The sequence below is a fragment of the Amphiura filiformis genome, chromosome 13 (genome assembly GCF_039555335.1).
Source record: "Amphiura filiformis chromosome 13, Afil_fr2py, whole genome shotgun sequence".
Taxonomy (NCBI): domain Eukaryota; kingdom Metazoa; phylum Echinodermata; class Ophiuroidea; order Amphilepidida; family Amphiuridae; genus Amphiura; species Amphiura filiformis.
The window spans coordinates 64,119,659-64,144,688 of NC_092640.1; the positions used below are offsets into that span (position 1 = coordinate 64,119,659).

General features: G+C 35.1%; 1 protein-coding gene across 1 annotated transcript in view; it reads right to left on the reverse strand.

Moving 5' to 3' along the window:
- LOC140167834 (N-acetylglucosamine-1-phosphotransferase subunits alpha/beta-like) overlaps nt 1–25,030 on the reverse strand; it is a 59,988-nt gene that overhangs the window by 23,364 nt on the left and 11,594 nt on the right. Inside the window, exons 3-19 of the mRNA XM_072191125.1 lie at nt 20,242–20,361; nt 18,004–18,033; nt 15,816–16,009; nt 15,054–15,127; nt 14,008–14,139; nt 13,746–13,823; nt 13,039–13,098; nt 12,372–12,425; nt 10,688–10,819; nt 9,267–9,437; nt 7,910–8,033; nt 7,237–7,299; nt 6,206–6,261; nt 5,402–5,513; nt 3,624–3,829; nt 2,616–2,776; nt 1,307–1,431 (exon numbers count right to left, since the gene is read on the reverse strand). Of these exons, the coding sequence (XP_072047226.1) occupies nt 1,307–1,431; nt 2,616–2,776; nt 3,624–3,829; nt 5,402–5,513; nt 6,206–6,261; nt 7,237–7,299; nt 7,910–8,033; nt 9,267–9,437; nt 10,688–10,819; nt 12,372–12,425; nt 13,039–13,098; nt 13,746–13,823; nt 14,008–14,139; nt 15,054–15,127; nt 15,816–16,009; nt 18,004–18,033; nt 20,242–20,361 (1,892 nt within the window). The remainder of the gene's footprint in view (nt 1–1,306; nt 1,432–2,615; nt 2,777–3,623; nt 3,830–5,401; nt 5,514–6,205; nt 6,262–7,236; nt 7,300–7,909; nt 8,034–9,266; nt 9,438–10,687; nt 10,820–12,371; nt 12,426–13,038; nt 13,099–13,745; nt 13,824–14,007; nt 14,140–15,053; nt 15,128–15,815; nt 16,010–18,003; nt 18,034–20,241; nt 20,362–25,030) is intronic.

A 25,030-nucleotide genomic window follows, 5' to 3' on the forward strand; every position in this document is an offset into this window, starting at 1 on the left:
CATGTATTACTGTATCATGTATTACTGTATCATGTATTATTCTTTACTGTATCATGTATTATTGTATCATGTATTATTCTTTACTGTATCATGTATTACTGTATCATGTATTATTCTTTACTGTATCATGTATTACTGTATCATGTATTATTCTTTACTGTATCATGTATTATTGTATCATGTATTACTGTATCATGTATTATTCTTTACTGTATCATGTATTACTGTATCATGTATTACTGTATCATGTATTATTCTTTACTGTATCATGTATTATTGTATCATGTATTATTCTTTACTGTATCATGTATTACTGTATCATGTATTATTCTTTACTGTATCATGTATTACTGTATCATGTATTATTCTTTACTGTATCATGTATTACTGTATCATGTATTATTCTTTACTGTATCATGTATTACTGTATCATGTATTATTCTTTACTGTATCATGTATTACTGTATCATGTATTATTCTTTACTGTATCATGTATTACTGTATCATGTATTATTCTTTACTGTATCATGTATTACTGTATCATGTATTATTCTTTACTGTATCATGTATTACTGTATCATGTATTATTCTTTACTGTATCATGTATTACTGTATCATGTATTATTCTTTACTGTATCATGTATTACTGTATCATGTATTATTCTTTACTGTATCATGTATTACTGTATCATGTATTATTCTTTACTGTATCATGTATTACTGTATCATGTATTATTCTTTACTGTATCATGTATTACTGTATCATGTATTACTGTATCATGTATTATTCTTTACTGTTAACATGGACATTTTTGCGCTACATTAGTTTTCACACTTTTCGCGCACTTTAAAAACGAATTTAAAAACATGCAAATATGCTATTTTTGTATGTAGGCCTTTGTAAGGAAGCTCAAAATCGCTAAAATAAAAACAGGTGAAAGAGCTTAAATTTGGCAAAACGCAAAAATTTACACACACAGAAATTTACATGTTTAAAGTGAAAAGATGATAATAATCTTAATCTATCTACATACATATGTGACACGATCAAGGGAAATGAGTCGGATGTCGCTAATATTGATTTTGAGATATTAACAAAGAAAGTGTTTAAATTCTGTTGTTTTATATTGTTTTTAGCGATTGATTAATTGATGTAACTTCGCAAAGAAAGGTCGTATCAATATGGGGTTTTCAGTTTCTGAAAGCTCTAAATGTCCTTGTTAGAAACCAGGGTCGACATGTGACTCATTCCCCTTGATCATGTCACATATCTGCAAAGTTCTTGTATTCTTACACCATCACTTACCTTGCTCAAGTTGTTCATCGAGTTGTTTAAGTTTTGTGGCCACATCCTCTGGAAGTAAGTCAGGAACTGGTATATCTACATCTCCTGGGAAATCTCCTACAGGCTTCAAAGGTTTATGAGGACCTCTGGTGATATAAATAAAGGGACATTATGAAATTGAATCATAATGATATGTGAATATACAGGGTATGGCAAACAGAAATTTGAATAATTACGTCAATTCCTCGCTTTGGCGATAATTCCATGTGAAAGCCAAAGTGTGTGAATAATATGTCCCGGACTCAAGGTATATGTGACCATCCACCACGAAGTGGTAGTAAAGTCAGCTCTAGATCATTTTCTGTTTATTGCAGATTTTGGAAGAATGCCCTTTCAGCTTTAAAATGACACCTCAACCAGCTTCATCTGACATCTGGAAGTGAAATTATGGTTCATCAAAGGTCAAAATTCCTACTATATTTTACATAGAAATCCATATACTGTTTTTGATTGTATCTCAAAATGGAAAATGCCGACTTTACGACCAGTTTGTGATGGATGGGCACATATAATAAGTTAAAATCCAAGCACCCCATATAGAAGACATGACCTTTATCTTCCACACAGGGAGTGTAAATTCAAATGGTAGTGATTCACATGACATCTCAAGTGTTTATAGACGACAGGCAGGTCTAATATTTTGAGTAGTGAAGCACCTTGTGTCCAGTAGACTGCGGAGCTCAGTCCTCAATGATAGTCAGTCATTTATCTATTGGTCGTTATATGACTATCATTTAAAGACTGAGCTATTATGATACATCTTTCGTGGAGGAGTTTCTGATTATTGGGGCATAGGTTATCTTTTGAATCCTTTCATGACCACTGCAAAAAAGTTTTACAGAAAAGGTTTATATGTTGGGTTATATAAAGGGTATAAAAATGTTTTAATATAAAACATTTTTGAAAACATGATGCAAAACATTCCAACAGAATGTTATTTAACTACTGACAAAATATTTTGCAAAAATGTTTGCCTAAAATATTTTACAATAACGTTTTAAAAACATATTCATGACTTTTATATAACCCGACATTTAAATGTTCTTAAAACATTTTGAATAAATGTTTTAAGAACATTTGTGTGTTTGCTGGGATAGTCAAGGACACTCACACACCAATTGGAAGACTTGTCACTCGCGATAATAGAATGTCAAAGGTCATTAAACACTAATTTTGTGTATTTCCGCTCCCAGGAATATTGGTGTTTTGGACAACGACTGTGTGTTTAGATATAACTCGGGTTACTCAACAACAGATTTCATCATTTTACCTAAGCTGCTGGTCAACATCCGGGAACAAGAAGTTCTCCTCCTCAGATGCCACCCTGGTCTTGTTTGCCCCCTTGTCCTTGGCATCACCGGCATCTTCACTTATTATTGACACAGCCCTCTCTTCCACCGGTAGAGTGTTAATGGTAACATTGAAGGTCACCTGCATAGCAAAATACAGACAACAAAAGAATTAAAGGCCCATTCAGTGATTTGCTCATCCGGTTGATCGTAAAATCATCAAAATTCAAATTTTGGTACCTTTGTCATTGTCATAAATATGTAAACATAGCACTGCTAGTGATTCAGCCGAAAGCTGTGTATTTAAAACAAAAATAAGGAATTTACATGAATCTATAATTTAGATACTGACAGTATCTAAATTAGCTACATGTATTTGAATGGGGCTTCAACTTCGTTTATACTGCCGTTTTCTTTGTTTTTTGCCAAACTTTTCATTTCAAAAATACCAAATGACAATGTGAATGACTTATCCTTCACTTTTAAGCAATTCATAAACAATTTTAATTTTTTTACACTTTCGCTGTGATCACTGAATGGGTCTTTAACTCTCTACCCGCAGGTGTCGACTGCAGACAACAAGTTTCAATTTTTTTTTGAAAATCAAAAATATCAGAATTATTCATGACTATATTTGGAATCAGCATGAAAAAAAAACCCAATAATTCAACAGTAGCACAAGTCGTCATAGCTATGCCGCTTGCTAGCAAATTTGGAAGTGCACATGCCCAGACTGCCAAACGAAATTCAGTAGTTTCATTGGAGTTGTTTTGTATGTTATTTTGTTGAATTACATTTGCAGTGCATTGTGTTTTATCGGCCGCAGTTCTACAAAACTACTGCAGGTCAACACATGTTTTAAATGGGTCACTGCAAACAGTAGGTTGCAATGATCTGCCATAGATGGCTGTACAAATATCACACAAAATTTTAAACTTACATTGCAGCACTCTAGTGCATAAAGTGGATTCAAGCATCATTTAACTTACATTAACAGGAACATCTGATTTCTTTCCCGCAATTGTAAACGTCACAGTCGTCTCCGATATATTCTTGTAAAGCAACAGATGTACGGTGAAGAATTTCTGCGCCACGGTCGCTGTGCGTACGGCTTTGTTATTCATATATTTGCCTTCTGAGATTGAGCCATTTGGACTGAAGATGGTGGAAACGTTGAAGAAAGCTACTGTGAGCCCTAGAGGAACAATATATAAGGAAAGAATTTTCAGCAATTACATGCTTCTTAACACAATTGGAACAAAACTACATTGTTTCTTTACGTGACACAATGGCCTCTTCCAGTTGAAATCCACACCATCTATGGAAGACATGACCTTAATCTCCACACAGTGAGTGTGAACTTCAAACAGGGTTACCTGAATGTGTGACTCTGATTTGATTTGATTTGAGTTTATTAAGCATATCATCGTAAGAGTCAAATAACATATTGCACAGAACATATATACAAAAACATAATTATTATAAAATACAAATTAAAACATAAAAATTGACACGACAATATGCCAAGGATATCCCTTAAAGTCAGCGACTTATTTCCAAAGGGGTCCTTATAACTAACAATGAAAATATATATATATTACAACTATTTAAAACATGAAACACCTAAATTACAATATTTAAAACTATATAACCATGTGGTCTAAGAGGATAATTTTAGCATCTTTTTTAAACCTTGATTTTATATTGCACAATTTGACATTCTCAGGAAGTTTGTTCCAATCATGGATTGCATTGTAAAAAAGGAAGCAGAATCTGCTGTTTTGATTTTTGGAACTTGGAAGTTAAAATTGCTACCCCTAGTGTTATAACGATGAAGATGAGATAATTTGACAAAGTTTTCTTTCATATAGCTTGGGCAAACATCATGAAAAATATTAAAAACATGGTTCAAACGGAGCTGCTCAGCCCTTGTCCTGATATTTGAAATGCCTAAATCCTGAAAGTCAGCTTTATTAATATGATACATGTGATCTTTGCCCAGAATAAATCTGATAACTTTGTTCTGAGCTCGCTGCAATATGATCGAATGATCCATTGAAATGTATATTGAAATGTATATTGAAATGTACACACCCTATGTTACAGATTAAGATCATGCCTTCCATAAGGGGTATATGGATTTCAACATAGCCCAATGTATTGAATAGATTTGTGATAATCTTCTTATACCTTCTTCTTTCACCTCCAGTTTGGTAGTTAAGTAGGTGTATATTTCGCTGCTTGTGATATTAAATTGTGTACGCTAACCTAATCCCACACAGCGTATACACATACATACAAGGGCGATTTGTTGGCATGTTTGCAACGCAACTGCGTGAAAGCACTGAAGTCACTACCAAACTTGAGGTGAAAAAAAGGTACATGTGTGACACCATCAAGAAAGATGAGCAATATTACACCCAAACTGACTTTGAGATACAGTGGAAATTGGAAAACTTCATCTGAATATCTATTATGAATATGAACTACAAGTTCAATCCCACCGGAGTTTCCAGCATATTATAACCTGTTAAAGTATGGCCAAAAAAAGTTTATCTCAAAGCTCTCAATTTGTAAAATCGCGCGATTTGAAAAATTCAGCAAAAATCAGATTTTTTCCTCAAAATACCATACAAAAAAAAATTGCATTTCGCATTTGTTTCCAAACCACTCGTGAGCTTTTAGACAAACCTTTTTTTTTTTTTTTGGCCTAATATGATTATTTTTTCTCAAATATGGTGTGATAAAAAAAACACCTATCCCTTACCTCTGGGTAGGGTTACTTCTGTAGGCCTTTCAATCTTGACAGAATGAAGCCTATGGAAGTTAACAGTTCCGCAATCACCGGCATCAAAACCACACTGTTGTACGTTGCACGCCTACAAAAGAACAACATAGGTTCTTAGAGTTAAATATACTGCTAACAAGACATACCGTATTTACTCCATTAAACGCTCCCCTTCTATTAAATCCCAATTTTTTTAAAGAGAAAGTGACAGAAATGCAGAAATTTCAATGCCATAATATGCATCGTAAGTTCAGAGGGGTTAAACTAGAGTCCGAAGTTTACCGTTTTCCAAAATCTATTTTCTGTGTTGTAATCCGTGTTGTAAAATTTGTAAATCTGTGTCATGAATAAAGCTTAAAATGTATAAACAATGATATTAATGTCACAATAAAGCGTTCAATATCGCGATCAATACGCTCTGATTGGAATATTCTCAAGATAATAGGCCGACTATTACGATGTTTGGAAGGATATAGGGGTTCATGCCTTGGTAATATACTGTTATTTTGGTATTATTAAACAGTATTTTTATCATAAAAATTGAGATACACAACTCATGATTGTTTTTAACATTTATTTCTTTTATCTTTTAACAATTTTTGTCACATCATACAAAAATGTCATTTTCCATGTTGTACCTCCGATTCCGTGATTTTCTTCCGTTTTCCGTAAAAAAAAACGGAAAACTTCGGACTCTAGGTTAAACCTTCTTACACTTCTCTCCTCTACAGAGACTACATTAATACTACCACAATAGTGCCAACTAGTGAGATATATACTGACCTGATCACAGTACTTGTCTGCTACCCAACCATTAGCGCAGCCTGAGTTACAATACACTGTAAAAGAGCACAACTTTATAGGTTAACAATCTCAATGTTTGAAGTAGATAAAATAAGATCATTCCAATTTGATCTCCATTAATATACTTGGGTTTTTAACTTTGTTTATAACTAAAGTGTTATTCTCCCATGAGATGTGTTTACTTAATTTACCTTTTGCTAGTGTGACAGAGTTGCAGTGTTGACAGCTGTATCCTTTGTGTACTGCATGACTGGTGCACACATTAATTTAATATTTATTTTTTTATTTCTCTGTGGTCCAGGTACACGCTGGTGATCAGCAATCGCGTAGAAGTAGCAAAGTCTCCTCCCCTTCAATGCGCTGATGACCAATGGGTCAACCATCTAGTTGTCAAGACCACTGATCAGCTAATCAGCATGATTGTCTATCGTCTGTGTATTTAAGCTCGTGTACGCGAACGCATAGCCCAGACCACGGAAATGATTATGCCCAAATTAACAAAAAACAAAACTATATTCTTAGCTGAACAAAGTACATCATGATCTAATCAACTTTTCAATTACCTACATTTGGCAATTCCATTTCAAATCCACACCCCCCTATGGAAGCCATTGCCTTAATCTTCCACACAGAGAGAGTGTGAATTTCAAATGGGGTTACCTGAATGGGTGATTCCATTTGAAATCTACACCCCCTGTGTGGGATAAAAAGATCATGTCTCCCATTGGGGGTGTATGGATTTCAACTGGAAAAGCCCATTACAAGCTTGGGCTTTTGAAAATGGCAGGTGAGCTACAAATGGCTCTCCTCAAAATGTTTAGACGAGCTGTCAATGGAGTGATTTGAACTGAACTGAGTTTCAAACAATTCCACATGAGTTACATGTACATATCTCTCTTCTGAAGTTAAGGAGAGCTTTTTCTACTGAATAGTTGCATCTCTGAAGCCCCCAATTTTAGCTTAAACGATGTAACATGCAAGGTAAATTTGTTTCCTACATTGTGACTTACTTTGTTCTAAATATGCCCCTCCTGCTTGTCCACCTTGTGCCGTGTCTCCTCCAGTACGAGATGCTATGATAAAAAGTTTAAAAGAAAACAATCACCTTAAATTCATTTATAGTGACACTACTATTTCTGTTTTGATAAATCTTTTTCTTCATCGGTAGCAACATTTTACATTCATACCTACCATTTGATCTATAATGCTCTTAAAACTCATTGTTTATGGTTTTGATCTTGTTAATTACTTAGTTAATTAAGCATCAGTAATGATCTCATGTACTTGTGAATTTGTGTATTTGTTTGTGTGTATTGTATGACCTCGACTGCCTGCATGGTACCCAGTTTTAACCACTGCTTATCAGTGGGAGCTGGTAGCCTAATGGACAGGGCGTTCGTCTAGAGATCGGAAGATCGTGGGTTCGAATCCCATGGGGGTTGTATGCCGGTTGATATTTATGTTTATTTGTTGTCTTGTTTAATTGTAACACTTTGGGTTGACTATTCTTTCTTTCTTCTTAATTGCTTGTTTATTATTTATTTGTTTTGGTTTCTTAGCTTTTGTTTGAGCTCTTTTGGACCAAGAGGGCGGTTTGTTGATACACCTGTGGCAAAATCGCATAAAAGCACCTCTTCAACTCATGATAAGACAAAGTAAAGTCTTCAATTTCTTTTTTCTTACCATCACAGTCACCCCCATCCCAGTCACACTCTGATGTATTGCATGCTTTGTCACAGTAGTTGTCGCGGATCCATGACGACGGACATCCCTCGGCACAATTTGGAACAGGCCAGGTCAGATACACCTGTTTAAGAAATAAATGTGGGAGAAACTTAAAATAACTAACTGAGAAGTGATATGCACACCAACAACATTGGATATGTTTTAATTACGCATGATAAAAACCTATCTTACCCAATATATTTATTTGTTTACTTTTCTTTGATACCTGAAATTTTACATAAAAAATAGGGATGATGGCCCTAGGTCTTCTGATGATATGGGTGTATTGAACACCACACATAGTGCAGCTAAGTATAGTTGCAACAGGCCTTGAAAGTTCATATAAAACCATATTTTTCATTTTCAGCATATTTGACAGTAACTCAAATGACATTTGACCTCAGTGTGTGACCTTAAGCACACCATTCCATGAAGGCTCCCATGGTGCATCTATGACCCATATTTATTGGTCGAGCTATGGCTTTTGAACACGTTCGCCTAACGGCGCTATGGGCTCCCTTGACATAACTGGAATTTTAGACACAAACTAAAAGTGCCCTCAAATAAAATTCTTTTAGGATTTTTGAGGAGGGAGTTCTCTAATTGTACATGAAATATACCCCAAGGCAAAGGAGCCCAGGTGCGCCATTAGGCGAACGTTTACGGTATTTTAAAATTCATTGCGAAACTGGGCGTAAAATTTCCAATTTTATCATTATTATGTTTTGGAGCCAATATTTTCACACATTGGATTCATCAAAACATAATAATGGTTGCAATAGGACTTGCTGTTAATAGGAGCCCAAATTTTACCTTTAAGTCTAACATTATGGTTGACACACAGACACACCCCACCCCACAAATTGAAGACTCATGCTACATGAGGTCTCTCTGTCTGACAACCTAAAAAGCACTGTCCATGGAAAACGTTCTGTGTGTGGTCTTCTATGATAAAAATTGTTTTCTTTTGGTTTAGCATTATCTAGTGCTGGGAGTAATGACTTCTTTTATGTACTACCTGGCAACACACACCTCCTTACAGAGTATAGGGTCATAACTGAGATAAATAGCACAAATTTCAACTGTATGCATGCCAATGCAAAGTGGACCGATTTTTAGCGATTTTTTTTTAATCAGGAAATTTTCAAAATAAGTTTTACAGATTAACAAGCTTTCTGTGATTTTTATGGTCATTCTCCTTCAGGAAACAAATTTTTTCTTTAAATCTGCACAACTGACCCTCCTTGGAAAGTTTTTCCACCAAAGAACAGGATGGTGATTTTTTGTCGCTTTAGCTGACAATGCATATATTTACCTTTTGACCTCTTGCATGAGTGTAGAAGTCATCCGGCCACACCTCCTTCCCAAACATAGTGTCATCATTGAGGTAAATAAATTTCTTAGACAAGCCCGGGATGCGATGAAGATGACTCTCAATAGCCGGTGAGCTGAAGGATGGTAGATGGGTCTTGTTGGGAAAAATTTCCTGCAAAGATTGAAAGAACATAATATATTGAATAAATTTGTCAGGTTATTTGATCAGGGATGCATTTCACAAACATTTATGGTGTGTTGTTAAGTTGTTATGTCAACCCCCCCCCCCCCCTCCACGGAGATCCAGCTTCAAGAAGGAATGCTCAATAACCTGTCATAGTACACACTTAACAGTACAGGTGCAAAGTTGAATCATTGTGCACTTTGTGATAAAACCATGAGAGGGTCCACACATGAAGTACATGGTCCAAAGTTTATTTTAAGATGTGGAGGCATTTCGAATTTGACCCCTAGTGACCTCTAGAGGTCACTAAATGTCACACAGGTCACTAGGGGTCACACAGGGTAAAAATGCTCCAATCTTATCAACATATAAACCAAATTATTAGTCTGATCACATTACACATTTTTGAAATCCTTTTGATCTCTTAAATAATTCGACAAGATTGGAACATTTTTAGAGGTCACTAGAAGTCAAACCGAAATGCCTCCACATCTTAAAATAAACTATGGACCATGTACTTCATGTGTGGAAACTCTCATGCTATTAAAAGGGCATTTCATGATCCACAGCCTCATCCCCCACTTTTCTCAAAAAAAGTTGAGATTTTTATATCACTGGAAACCTCTGGCTACATAATGTTTATGTACAAAATATTTCTTGCAGATTAATTCGTTTAGCAAAGATATCGTGAAATTTGAATTTCGTTCTGGTGCACCAGAACGAAATTACAACGCATTGTCTATGGAGCAGTGTAATACACATAATCATGCATAACTCATGAACGCATAAAATCGGAATCAACTGAAATTTTGGGAATAGATTTTTTTCGTGGATATCTGACATAAGTAGAGGATGCTAGGATCACGAAATACTCCTTTAAGTGGACAAATGTAACTAATTTGTGAGCTTAGCAGCTAAACTATAGACTACTTGACATCATTGTTTATCAACAAAGGCAAGGGACTGGTCTATCGATATGCTTGATACACTGTTCCATAGCTTACTTGTACTATATGAAATGTGGTGGGCGATTTAAATTGCATGTGCCCTGAGCAAACTATGATGCGCATGCACACTGCAGGGCAAAGAACAATGGAAATTGCCATAATTCGCGCACATTCTGCAGGGCAATAACGTCACATGTCAAGTGGTCTATAGAGCAGCAAATTGAGTACCAAAATGTAATTCTAAGTATTCAGTTTACTTTCCAATTATTGGAATATTTTTGTTCATCTTACCGAATGTGAAACTAGGGTCATCCTTGGGTTGTCTAAATTGAGCCAGGAAGGGATCTGGCCGTTGGTGACGATATAGACATGCCGTATCCAAGGAGCATGCTTCTCTAATGAACGCAAGGAATAGCGTAACTCCTGTAAGTGTAAAACAAAGAAAACCATTGTTAATTTCTTATTCAACAACTCTTCCTATACCTTTGTACAGGAGCCAACCGTTGTTAATCCGTGATGAACCAACACTTTAACTGTAGCGTATACGCGAACGCGGGCGAGACTACGCGTTACGCGAGAGCGCGTAAAATTCGCCGTGCCTAGAACCTTTGTGCGTATGCCAGCTTACACGTTGAATTCAGTATTTATCAGGAAGCGGCTAAACATTGCCGCTTTTTTTATTCTGTAGTTTTATTGCTGATATCAAAAGAGAAATCATTTTTTAGAAGTTTTTGTAAGGCTGAGTGGCAATGATGAACTGACATTCCTCGTAAAATAATCGTGAATTATACGATTTTTAGCTTCTTTTCGTTGTTGAAAGGGATTCAATCATGTTTCATCGTTGTTCATCACCGATTAACAACTGGCGTCTGCGTCATCTGCGTGGTTTACTGCGCCGGGCAGCTAAAGCTGCCCTCGCCAAGTAAACCACTCAGACGACGCAGACACATCGTTGTTAATCGGTGATGAACAACGGTGAAACATGATTAAAACCCTAATTTAATCATAGACCTTTTTAACAGCTGTTCTTTTGAAATTAGTTGCTGTAAACAAAACACCACAACCAATCAAAAATTGGTAACAATGCATTCCAGGAGCACATGGTTCAGTATGATTGTTCACACCAATCATGTACTGTGTTGCTCATTCCTGTCGCAGCATGTTGAATGAGGTGTCCACTACATGGTCGATATGCATAAAGTCAAAGCTTGCCAATGATATGCTGCCAGCTGGTTTTTAACCACCCGATAACCACTATCAATGCAGTAGTCAATATGATTCTTTTTATCACTCAAATATACTTCTTTTGTCAGATCATGAATTTGGGTTAAGCCGTTGTTTTGATACAATTTTCATATCATATCTGTATGATATCCAATATCCATATCTGGTTATTACCTTCAGGTAAGCATATGCAGAGTTAGGCAAAAAAAAAAGATTGTTTGATTGTCCTCCTTAACTTTTTCAGAATTGGGTCAGTCGGTCAGGATTTTTTTAAAGGTCATAGCCAAAACATGACTGTATGCCTTTAATTAGCTTAATAAATAGCCCAAATAGTTGTGAATTGGAATATTTCTCTACTGTATACCACTTCATTCATGTTTTTAAAACAGTTTTAGAAGTGTGTAGAAACTGTAAAGAAAAACTTTTACGGATGTCAAAAATATTGAAAGAAAAAAGAACTTTTTTCTGGAATTTCCAAAATTAGGGTCGGTATTCATTTGTACAGTACAAGTAAAACAAAAAAAAACTTTTTTCCGGAATTTCCAGATTTGGGCCTGTCGGTAGAGAGGACAAGCAAACAATCTTTTTTTGTGGGCCTTAGCCTAGTATCATCAAGACATGAATTATACAGCTTACAGAATAAAGCTGTCTAATCCCTCAATGACGTCTTGACAATAGGCTAATTTCATCCAAACTTACATGAAGGATAGACCTAATATCTGTTTTACGTCAGATATCATGAAATATTTACCTCATTATCTTCAAATCTGCTAGCTGATACCTCACCACCTGCAGCCGGTACATCCTAAATAGAAACAACAGTTAACATGTTTAAATATCTGATTGTGAATTACTGCTGAACTTGTAATGCATAAGCTTACCTTGTTGAATCAATCAAATCAATCAAACTTTTTTGTCATATGAAATAACATAGTCCCTTAAATATTTTGTTGCATTTGTAGAATCTAGTCCACCCAAAAATTAGGGTTAGGATTAGGGTTGGTGAGGATTATATTCTGCAACAGTGGCGTAGATTTCTTTTTGACATTGGGGATAGTGAATCCAGCCCCTTTTGGCGACCAAATAGGTTTATGATACAAATGCGCACAAAGCGCACGAAAAATTTTGCCATATTGACGCTAAAATAATGAAATATGGTGCAAAAGTTGAAAATATTCGTGAAGCGCACAAAATGGGCACTTTGGGGCTAAAATGACCAAATATGAGGTTAATTTGGTCAGAAACCCATATACAGGCGTCAACATTGGGGGATGATTGTATGGACCATCCCCCTGGCAAAAGATTGGGGGGAGGTTTCCCCCCCCCCCGGATCTACGCCTATGTTCTGCAATCTTTTTATGAGCTGCAAATCATTTACAACAATGAAATTCAAACGAAGCATTGTTCTCTCTACTTACATGTTCTAGTCCCCATATGAGGTAGGAAGACATAAAATGTAGTGCATCATCTTCTGTTTTTCACCCTGTCAAATACAAACAATTAACTAAAGCGTTAACAACATGGTTCTGATAACACATGTTCCAAAAACATTTACCATTAGCTTGGGAGAGTTCATTTTAACCCCATGTGTACTATCGGCACTTCAGTCTTCAGGTCTGTTAGCGTACGCCAATACAACATTTTTTTAAGATCTGTGTCTCTTCCTTCACAAAGTCTGGTGTGACAAAGCAGTTTTAGATGAAAAATGCAAGACCAATTTTGCGTTGAACAATTTGAGACCATTTTCATTGAACAATTTGAGACCATTGTCGTTGAACAATTTGAGACCATTGTCGTTGAACAATTTGAGACCATTGTCGTTGAACAATTTGAGACCATTGTCGTTGATCAATTTGAGACCATTGTCGTTGAACAATTTGAGACCATTGTCGTTGAACAATTTGAGACCATTGTCGTTGAACAATTTGAGACCATTGTCGTTGAACAATTTGAGACCATTTTCCTTGATATCGGAGCACTTTTAGCTTTAAACCCTTTGAATGTGTTTTGAGACCATCTAAGGAACCTAAAAAGTTGGTTTGGGTTAGTCTGGATGCATAGGTAACGGTGCTAATTCCTAGTCTATTTATTCAATCAAAAAAAATGCTATACTCATGCAACTTACTTCTGATATGATTCCCTTTGCAGCATCTGTATTTGATAAGGTTAGTACTGCCATTCCTGCTATTACATCTATTTCAATCTGTAGAAAAATACCAAAGTATCATGTATTTGTCACAAGCAAATAGATACTCTATTGATTCTATACTATATGATCAGCTTAATCTCCCACAAAAGTAGTGTAGACTGTAGCATTCAAATGGTGTGCCCATTCAGGCAATAGGGGGTGTATGTATTTCAACTGGAACAGCCCAATGCGTTCTTACCTTGCTGACATGTTGGCGCTGTTCTTCAGGTATTGCATTGCGTACAGTTTCCTCTGTTACATCTTTGGTAATCCCACTGACTAGTATTAACTCTTTCATTGAGATGCTCTTTTCTGCAGTCCAATCGCTTGTCTGTGTGAGGTGTACATATAAATAAGTATGCATATGATAAAACAAATCAGACAAGCATACATTTTATCAATTATTAATACATTTTATTATGTTTTATATCAAGGTCCCAACAGATAGTTTAATGCATTTTACAAAAGTAACCCTATACGTGACATTGGCAAATCCATTTAAACCCATTGAACTTGATAAAAACGACCATAAAAAGTTGATGTGAATTACATCCAACACGATTTTATGGTTAGTATGTTTATAGTCTGTATATATACCTCGAGTCACTGGCACTAGCTTTGAAATTCAATGTGTGCTGCATTGGCTTAGCATAGTTTCTTGCATGTACATATGCGGCACGTTGATCGCGCGCGTAAAAGTATGTACACACATCAAGTAACGCAGAACAAGCGAAACTTCAAAGCTAGTGCCGGTGACTCGAGGTATATATACGGACTATAGGAGTGACAATAAAAGTATTCCCTTGGCACCAAGCCAAGTGTCTAGCTATCACCTGATAGAACACAGGAGATACCAGTATTTTTATCAAATGTATATGGAACAATTTGGCATTTCCTTCTTCTTGTCCAATTAAAATAATCTCCTTCTAATAGTGACAAAACAGTACTTTTATTCTCTAATATGATAGAAACATTATTGTTGTGTTCTTATAGTTATACTTTTATTTCAATTCAAAAGTTGCAAATAATGTACCTTTTGATGGTGGATGGCCAGGCAGTGTGCCAAATCCATTAAATCTGTGTGATATGTTGATGACTTTGTCATGAACCACAGACCAACTTCCAATCTGAGAAAACATTAGATCTGATCAAACCCTTCTCTACTCTACTGTGTAACAGAACTCAGCTCAGACATGAGGAGCTAATCAGATCATTATAGCTTTTAAAGTGTCAATTAAAACTCACCAAATATCCTCTGGATAGGGAGATATTCTTGTTGCCAAGGTAAACAATATGCTCACCCCTCAATAACGTATCAACTGCAATGAAAACAAGTATTGATATGCAAGAGAAATATGTTGTCAAATATTATAATAAGTGCTTAGGTTTATAATATGACATTCGGTCAGCTTCAATGTATTTTTATGGAAATTCTGTGCTGTCTTTTCCAAAGTTTATAGACATGAATGAAGACATGTGTTTTCTCTCTCTATTATATATTGAACTTATTAAAAAAAACACTGGAGGGAAAGAAAGGCACCTTAATTTTTGACCAAGTTTCACACACAAAACCTGTGGGTGTTGTTACTGTTGTGGTTATTTTCGCTGCCTTCATATATTATGTATAGACAAACTTGTGCTTTGCTAAAGATCAAAAGATTTTTAACCTGAGAAAAAACCTAAATTAATATAATTTGCTGCCTTCAAAATATAATAAAAGTGTTTTACTAAGATTAAAAGATTTTTAACCTGGGAAAAACCTAAATAAATATAATCTGCTGCCTTCACATGCTTCGCTAAGATCAACAGATTTTTAATCGGGGAAAAACCTAAATAAATTTGATATTGGAGTCTGTGATTTAAATGGGAAGTTTTGTGCAAGTCCTCATTAATTTGCAGGCAAACACAACACACACCCACCCTAATGACACCCACAACACCCAATTACACACAACCCACACCACACCCATCCCCACAGACATGCCCACACTCCACACTAGATCTCACCTTCATTACGTTTGTTAAATTCCACTACACTAACGACCAATCCGCCATCTTTTGTGACATTAAATAGCCTTGATGCTTGTGCAAATGACGGGTGAGCCTCCCCTAGTTGTTGTAAATTCACAGAGGCTGGTAACGCTGTATCCAAGACGACCAGCTGAATGGGAAGGCAATCCTGCAGCTTGCACTGAATGGAACTGATGACAAAAAACATGGCAGGTAAAAAAATTTTTGGCAGATAAAAATCAATACACAATAATTGATGTCTTTTATGCTTTGCATGCCGGCCATAGGCTTCAACATATAAAAACTTTTTTCTCAAAATATCAAGAGCTATCTCAACAACTACTGAATCAGTGCACTTTGTCAACTTTGTAACAGACGCTAATGAATCTCATTGTTTTGTGTTTAATATGGTCCTGCATGGAATTATAATCCAGGGGTGCAATTGTTTGCCCCCCAGTGACATACAAACATGGCAAAATGGAATCTTCATCTTCAGACTGACTTCTTTAGATGTGACCCAAGCAATTTTCATCATGGTTTCCATGGCCCTAAAAGGACACTACATAAATATCTGTCGTTTATTTTAACAGGCTTTAATTTGTCAAGCTCTATTTATCAAGCGCTTGTTTGCGCGATAATTGCGCCAATATTTTGCGTGGCTTTTCAGCGTGAATGCAATCTCCAGCGTGTCTAAGCGTGATTGGAATATTATAAATTGTTTTTTTGGAAAGGCAATCAATTCATTCTTTGATTCAGGTTTGGAGAAGGCAGACATTATTTTATGAGCTGAATGTTGAAGACTTATGCATACATATATTGAATAAATGCCGATTATATTGATATTGTTATGAAGATAATCTGGAAATCTCTACACAATAATTGATGTCTTTTATGCTTTGCATGCCGGCCATAGGCTTCAACATATAAAAACTTTTTTCTCAAAATATCAAGAGCTATCTCAACAACTACTGAATCAGTGCACTTTGTCAACTTTGTAACAGACGCTAATGAATCTCATTGTTTTGTGTTTAATATGGTCCTGCATGGAATTATAATCCAGGGGTGCAATTGTCCCCCGAAAGTGACATACAAACATGGCAAAATGGAATCTTCATCTTCAGACTGACTTCTTTAGATGTGACCCAAGCAATTTTCATCATGGTTTCCATGGCCCTAAAAGGACACTACATAAATATCTGTCGTTTATTTTAACAGGCTTTAATTTGTCAAGCTCTATTTATCAAGCGCTTGTTTGCGCGATAATTGCGCCAATATTTTGCGTGGCTTTTCAGCGTGAATGCAATCTCCAGCGTGTCTAAGCGTGATTGGAATATTATAAATTGTTTTTTTGGAAAGGCAATCAATTCATTCTTTGATTCAGGTTTGGAGAAGGCAGACATTATTTTATGAGCTGAATGTTGAAGACTTATGCATACATATATTGAATAAATGCCGATTATATTGATATTGTTATGAAGATAATCTGGAAATCTCTACAATGTATTCCTTGCATCTTGACTCTATAATTTACTGGGTTAATTGGCTACTAAATGGATAATACCCACAGAATTAGAGAAGGAGAACCGGGACTCCCTATACCGCCACGTACAATCGCGCCGTCAGCCATGGGGAGAAAATTGGGAGTATTCGGGTCCTTGCCGGCGGTGCGCAAAGAGGAACGAAAACAATTCTGCGTCTCATCTGAAACGTCTTGATACTCGCGTACAGGTCGCATGAAGTGCGTCTCTCAAATGCACCCATCATCCATGTCGCGCTATCATGACAACGAATGCCTCGATCGCATTCCGAGGGAAACCGAATACCCCCAATTTTTGCTCCGTGCCTGTATCAAGATGGCGGCCGAGTCCTGGTTCTCTGGTTTTAATTCTGTGATAATACCTCATCTCCTCATAAATCTCCTCACCAACAATAATTATAAGCCCCGAGTTGAAGACATCACAATATCTTATAAACATTTTCAAATTTCAATTTTCAAATTACCAGTTTTTAGTGAGACATTCTTTGGTACTGTTTAGGACCAAAATATGGAGAAATTTGAACTTCATGACCATATAGCCAAAGTGATTCATGACCTGCTACAGTACTTTATTTATTGTGCTGTACGTATTATTGCACTGAATATGATACATTAAATTAAATATGATGTATTTGGGATTGTACTTACTTTGTTTTGTTATTGGGAGATTCAGTAGAACTGTGAACAAATATGAAAAAAAATCATGTTAAAAACGAGTAAATAATAAACTTAATACAATAATAAAAGAATACGACACAGTGTCGTGCCATACTTTCAGTCAGATGGGGGTACAAAAATCACTAGGAGAGGGGGTGGAGATATGAAGCAACGCTTTAACCCCCTTCCCCTGCATCTTTAGCCCTGTGTCTTTACCCCTTCCATTAAAAAGTCAAGAGTTAGGATTATAGCTAGGGCTAGGTTTATGGTTAGGAAAAAAAAAAAATTGTTTGTTTGTCCATAAAGGCTTATGAAATAGTTGGGTCGGTAGGTCGGATTTTTTTTTTTTTTTTTTTTTTACAGATATTGCACTTGAAACTGACAACTGACAAGACTGGTAAATAAGTCCAAACACACAGCACTTCACTGGTTTAACTCTTGAGATGGTTCTGCATAGGCCTGGCATTTTCGGGTATTAATTTTGTACCAGGGTACCCGGCGCATTTTTCGGGCGGGTAACCGGGTACCAAATTGCAACAAAAAAAAAAAAAGTTTTTATTTTTCGGTTTTGTAGTGTCCCTGGACCTAGACCTAAGCGCTAGGATCATTCATGGTTGATCTAAAAAAAAAATTAAAAAAAAAAATTCAAGATGTTTTGTATTTTTAATATGAAAATTGATTTGTATTCATGTCATACTCTATTAATGATTTCAAAATGCATTCAAATTCAATGCATTTTGAAATCATTAATAGACTATGACATGAATACAAATTATCAATTTGCATATTAAAAATACAAAACATCTTGAAATTTTTTTTTTTTAAATTTTTTAGGTCAACCATGAATGATCCTAGCATTTAGGTCTAGGTCCAGGGACACTACAAACCGAAAAAATAAAAAACTTTTAAAAACAAAATTCCAAAAAAAAAATATTCCAAAAAAAAAAAAAAACGGTCGGGACCAGGGTACACAGTCGGTCGGACGTGGACAAACAAACAATTTTTTTTTTGGGCCTTAGGGTTAGGAATAGGGCTTAGGTTAGGGTTATCGTTATGATGATCAACCGAAATTGCAAAAAAAAAAAAAAAAAGTTTTTTATTTTTTCGGTTTTGAGTGTCCTGGACCTAGACCTAACGCTAGGATCATTCATGGTTGATCTAAAAATAAAAATAAATAAAAAAATTCAAGATGTTTTGTATTTTTAATATGAAAATTGATTTGTATTCATGTAATACTCTATTAATGATTTCAAAATGCATTCAAATTCAATGCATTTTGAAATCATTAATAGACTATGACATGAATACAAATTATCAATTTGCATATTAAAAATACAAAACATCTTGAAATTTTTTTTTTTTTTTTTTTTTTAGGTCAACCATGAATGATCCTAGCATTTAGGTCTAGGTCCAGGGACACTACAAAACCGAAAAAATAAAAAACTTTTAAAAACAAAATTCCAAAAAAAAAATATTCCTTAAAAAAAAAAAAAAAAACGGTCGGGACCAGGGTACACAGTCGGTCGGACGTGGACAAACAAACAATTTTTTTTGGGGGCCTTAGGGTTAGGAATAGGGCTTAGGTTAGGGTTATCGTTATGATGATCAACCGAAATTGCAAAAAAAAAAAAAAGTTTTTTATTTTTCGGTTTTGTAGTGTCCCTGGACCTAGACCTAAACGCTAGGATCATTCATGGTTGATCTAAAATAAAAAATAAATAAAAAATTCAAGATGTTTTGTATTTTTAATATGAAAATTGATTTGTATTCATGTCATACTTATTAATGATTTCAAAATGCATTCAAATTCAATGCATTTTGAAATCATTAATAGACTATGACATGAATACAAATTATCAATTTGCATATTAAAAATACAAAACATCTTGAAATATTTATTTTTTTTTTTTTTTTATTTTAATTATGAATTTTTTTAGCTTTTATGTTTATGTCTTTGGGCATTCCAAAGCCGAAAAAATTAAAAACTTTAAAAACAAAATTCCAAAAAAAAAAAAATTCCAAAAAAAACAAAAAAACGGTCGGGACCAGGGTACACGGTCGGTCGGACGTGGACAAACAAACAATTTTTTGGGGGGCCTTAGGGTTAGGAATAGGGCTTAGGTTAGGGTTATCGTTATGGTAAGATGTAGGGTTTATAATACTTTTATTGGGGTTTTAGACAAATGACCCTTCAGACAATCAACCTGACACTGTTTATGATCATCATACCTTGAATGGTTCCGCTTCAGTTCCAACTCCCATTTGACTTTTCTTAGATCTGCCATGAGTTTTGGGTCGGATCCATTGACCCATGTATATACAGCATCAATTGGTATAGGTAGACACATTCTGTTGGGAAAAAGATTTACAAGAAATAATGTTAAATCCATTTTACCAAGTATCTGGTCTACAAAGCAGACTATGAGTATGAAGTACTTTTTACTACATTCAGCAGTAAAAATATTCAAAAACATATACACACCCTTAATGGGGACTACACCCCTGCCCAATATTGTGCCTATTTTTGCATTTTTCTCAAAAATTCTAGCGCATTGGGGGCAAGTAAGATATGTATATTATAGGGGCAAGGGCTACGACTACTGCACTGAAAATTTTATTTCAGCACAGACAACAGTTGTGGAGTTACAGTCAAAAATGAGGGAAAACCAATACTTGATCAATAAATCAATAACTACTTGCTTTGAGTTGCTGAATTTCAGTACAGTAGTTGTAGTCCTTGCCCCTATAATATAATCTTACTTGTCACCAATGTGCTATAATTTTTGAGAAAAATGCAAAAATAGGCACAAAATTGGCCAGGGGTGTAGTACCCCCTTAAACTACCTGCAAACATGGACATGGTCAAATTGTTTCTATCAATTGTGAACACACATGTTTGAGTGGATTTTTTGCCTAAAACATGGATTTAATATTTTATTGACATCATTCGGCCAAAAACTGGCAAAGCCTAATAAACGGTTCCAAAAAAGTAAGTCCCCCCCCTAAGACATTTTAGTATAATCCAAAAACGGCTTGATCAATTCTCTTGTTTTAAAGTTTGGAACTAAATGCATCAAGTGAACGGGTTTTTGTTGCTACTTTTTATCATCTTCATTTCAAAATACAGTCATTTACGATATTTTCGTCCAAAAAAAAGTTGCATTTTTCGACATAGGCTTTTTATGCTTGAATTTGTGTCTGACAATTTTTCCCTTTAAGTGAGTAATTTAATCAAAAAGAAGCATAATTGAATTGAATTAAGTTTAAGCCTTTCCTGATTTAGGTATCACACATTCAAAAACAGTTTTTATGGTTCAGTGAATAAATTATATTGAATGCTGCAGCTTATTAATGTCTTTCAATAACGAATAGGCCTTCCGTCATGTGAGATGGCTTCCAAGCATCGTTCTTCTCTGCTGTTGGTCAAGCTGGTTCCCCGCATGCTGCAGAGTTTTGCTGCACAAGTGATGTGGTCCCTCACTTGTCCGCTTGTAACAAGTTGCGTCTTGATAAAGGCCACCCATATAAATGTTTTTTGAACCATTCAAGGAATGACCAATGAAACAAGTGTATAGGGCCAGCATAAAAGATCTAACCAGGAATCTGTTGGTCCATTGTAAATTTTGTTGGTCCATTGGTTAAATTAATTAATGAACACAAGATTTATCATTGAAGTTACAGTTGTTCCTTCCCAATAAATTAAATTAGAATGAAAAACTTGTTAAATTTACTCATTTTAATGCATACAAAAAGCCAATTTAGAAAAGTGCAACTTTTGTTGATGAATAAAATGTCATAAATGGCTATATGATTACTCACTGAACCGTTACACATGTTTGAAAAGTGTAAAAATTAATTCATAAACATCTTAACTTAAGGGATCTGGAATGAGCGTTTTGAGCGTTTCGACAGTATTTTTTGTGAGACATGAGAGTACATCAGACATATCGAATTGCATTCTGAATACGAAGAATGTCTTTCTGATATCAAATAATTTACATTTTTGAAATTCACGATATAATACAAATTTTATGACAAATTATTAAAATTTAATATTTTTCACATTTTTGATATATAATAGTCCTCAAGTAAATTTTATAAATCTAATGATATATTCTTAAAGTGTATGTAGCTGGGAGGAAAAGCCGACGATCAATTGAAAATTTTGACATTTCATATTGAAGATATGGATTTTTTCCCAAAAAAGACCTAATTTTTTTGGTGTTTTGGGGAAAAAAAATCCATATCTTCAATACTAAAGGTCAAAATTGTCAATTGATCGTCGGCTTTTCATCCCACCTACATACACTTTAAGTATAAATCATCAGATTGATAAAGTTTACTTGAGTACTGTTAAATATCAAAATATCAATTTTTAATCATTTGCCATAAAATGTGTATTACATTGCTAATTTCAAAAATCAAAATTATTTGATATCAGAAGGACATTCTTCGTATTCAGAATGTAATTCGATATGTCTGATGTGCTCTAATGTCCCACAGTAAATACTGTCCAAACGTTCATACCCCATCCCTTAATTAAGTTATTTTAATTAAAAACAAAAAAAATATAGAAACATTCCTTTTTGATTAATTTTATTCAAGTGAAAGAGGTCTGAAACCAAAAGTCATGCATAAAAAGCCTATGTAGAAAAGTGCAGCTTTTTTTTGGCCGAAAATTTTATAAATGGCTATATTTCTCAGTGAAGATGATAACAGATAGCAAGAAAACACCGTTCACTTGATGCATAACTAATCAGCCTACAATGTTCCAAACTTTAAAACAAGAGAATTGATCAAGCCGTTTTTGGATTATGGCAATGCGTTTTGAACTGGGCCCATATATAGGTGGAGTTGTGACATCTGCGCCGCACAAATGACATCATCTATTAAATTTTCTCTATAATTATGCAAGATATACAGCTAAATTTGGTATTAAATTAAAGCACTCATGCAGGGTAAGAGCAGACATGCCAACTTTGAAATCCAGATTTCCGTACTCAGAAGAACAAAAATCCGTATTTTGCACCCTAAAACCGTATTTTTTAAACATGTACCTTAGTTGCATACCTGCCAACCCCAGAAACTCCAAAAGTAGAACACATAATTGAGAGGGAGCAGTGGCACTTGTGCGACCGAGCACGTAACGGCCCGGGTCCAGGGGCCCACTTTACAAATTTGCAATCAAATTTGGCAATACCAAAGAACCATTCCATCAAAGTAATAAATCAATACAGAAAGATGCTTCCTTTACGAGTTATCACTCATTGAAAGTGCTACTTTGCTATACTTTACATGGAAAGAGGCCATCTTAAAGTCGTCATATTTCCTTAATTACATAACTGATCAAGCTGAATTCGGATATATGATGCACAGTTAAAATTAATTTTTAAAAGATTTGGTGACCTCAGTCGACCTTTGACCTTGTATGTGACCTTTGACCTCACAAAATTGGATAAAGTATGTAGACCAAACAATACTTCTAATGTTGTTAGAAGCATGCTTTGTTAAAACTTTCAAGTTCAGAAAATCATTGATCATCATCATCTGAATCTGAATAAACAAAGTGGGAAAGCATCTTGTAGGCCTATACATATTTCTTTAATGTGCATGCATGGTGCAAAAGTCGGGAAGTAAAAGGAGGTCCGAAACCTTCTTGTAGGTTTATTCTTTTGCACCAATAGAGCTAAATAGTTAACTAAATACCTTCAGAAGACATAGCATTAGGTGGTTAATAAAAAATATTAATGTGCATGAAAAATCTGCAAGTCAGAAGAAAATTATTTCGGAAACCATCTTGTAGGCCTATTAAATATTTCTTTAATGTGCATGCATGGTGCGAAAGTCGGAAGTAAAAGGAGGTCGGAAACCTTCTTTTATGCTTATTCTTTTGCACCAAAAGAGCTAAATAGTTAACTAAATACCTTCAGAAGACATAGCATTAGTTAATAAAAACATTAATGTGCATGAAAAATCTGCAAGTCGGAAGAAAATTATTTCGGAAAGCATCTTGTAGGCCTATTAAATAATAATTTTTTAATGTGCATGCATCACCGAAAGTCGAGAGAAAAACGATGTAGGCAACCACTTTAACAGACCAAGAAAGTGGTCAAATGATACCAGTAATTTAGTCGGTAGTCTAATCTTGCAGCTGTTTATCTTTTTAAGACACAACATTTTATTATTTTGGTCAAAATTCTGGAATACCGTATTTTTTGGGGGTGACCGTACTACCGTATTTATCACGTTTTACCGTACAAAATACGGTGAAACCGTACTAGTTGGCATGTCTGTAAGAGGATAGAAGTGATAACACATGTAAAAAAATTATCATGTTCCGTTAATTACTTGTTAATTAACGAAGCTCCGGGGTGGAGGAGGATCTGGCGCAGGAGGATCTGGCGCAGCAAAATTGGCATCTGTGGTGTAACTGAGTTAAATCATGTTGATATTAGGATTTATTGCATTTGAGTACATAAACTGTGGCTAATCACTAAAACTAATCTGATTTTGATCATTTGGATGTTTGTTAATGAGTGTTAATTACCTTAATTAAAGAATTATTTTAAAATTACAGGCCTACGTTGCATTGGTAGAACTACGACTCTACGTCAAGTACTTTGACCAGGACGGTCATAGTTTTGCAGTCATGGCCTCAAATTGATTCAAAGATTCTGAAATTGAACCTCATACATGTATATCTAGCCTAATCAAGCCAATTAAAAAGAATTTGCATATGTTACTGACAAACTTGACTATGACTTGAGCAAATAAAAAAACAAACAAGAAAAACTAGGCCTATTTGTCGCGATGGAGTGAATCCAAGTGATGATATGGATAAGGTGTGTCAGAGGACTCTGCAGATCAAGCAGAAACAGATTCAAATGTGACACAGGTTATACAGGTTTGATTGTTAAGGACACTGTCACTGCAATTCAGCCATCATCTGATGCTATATATTCCTATTTCTTGCTTTTGAACATGTCATATGAGATGGCGTGGTTCCTCTTGAAAAAAA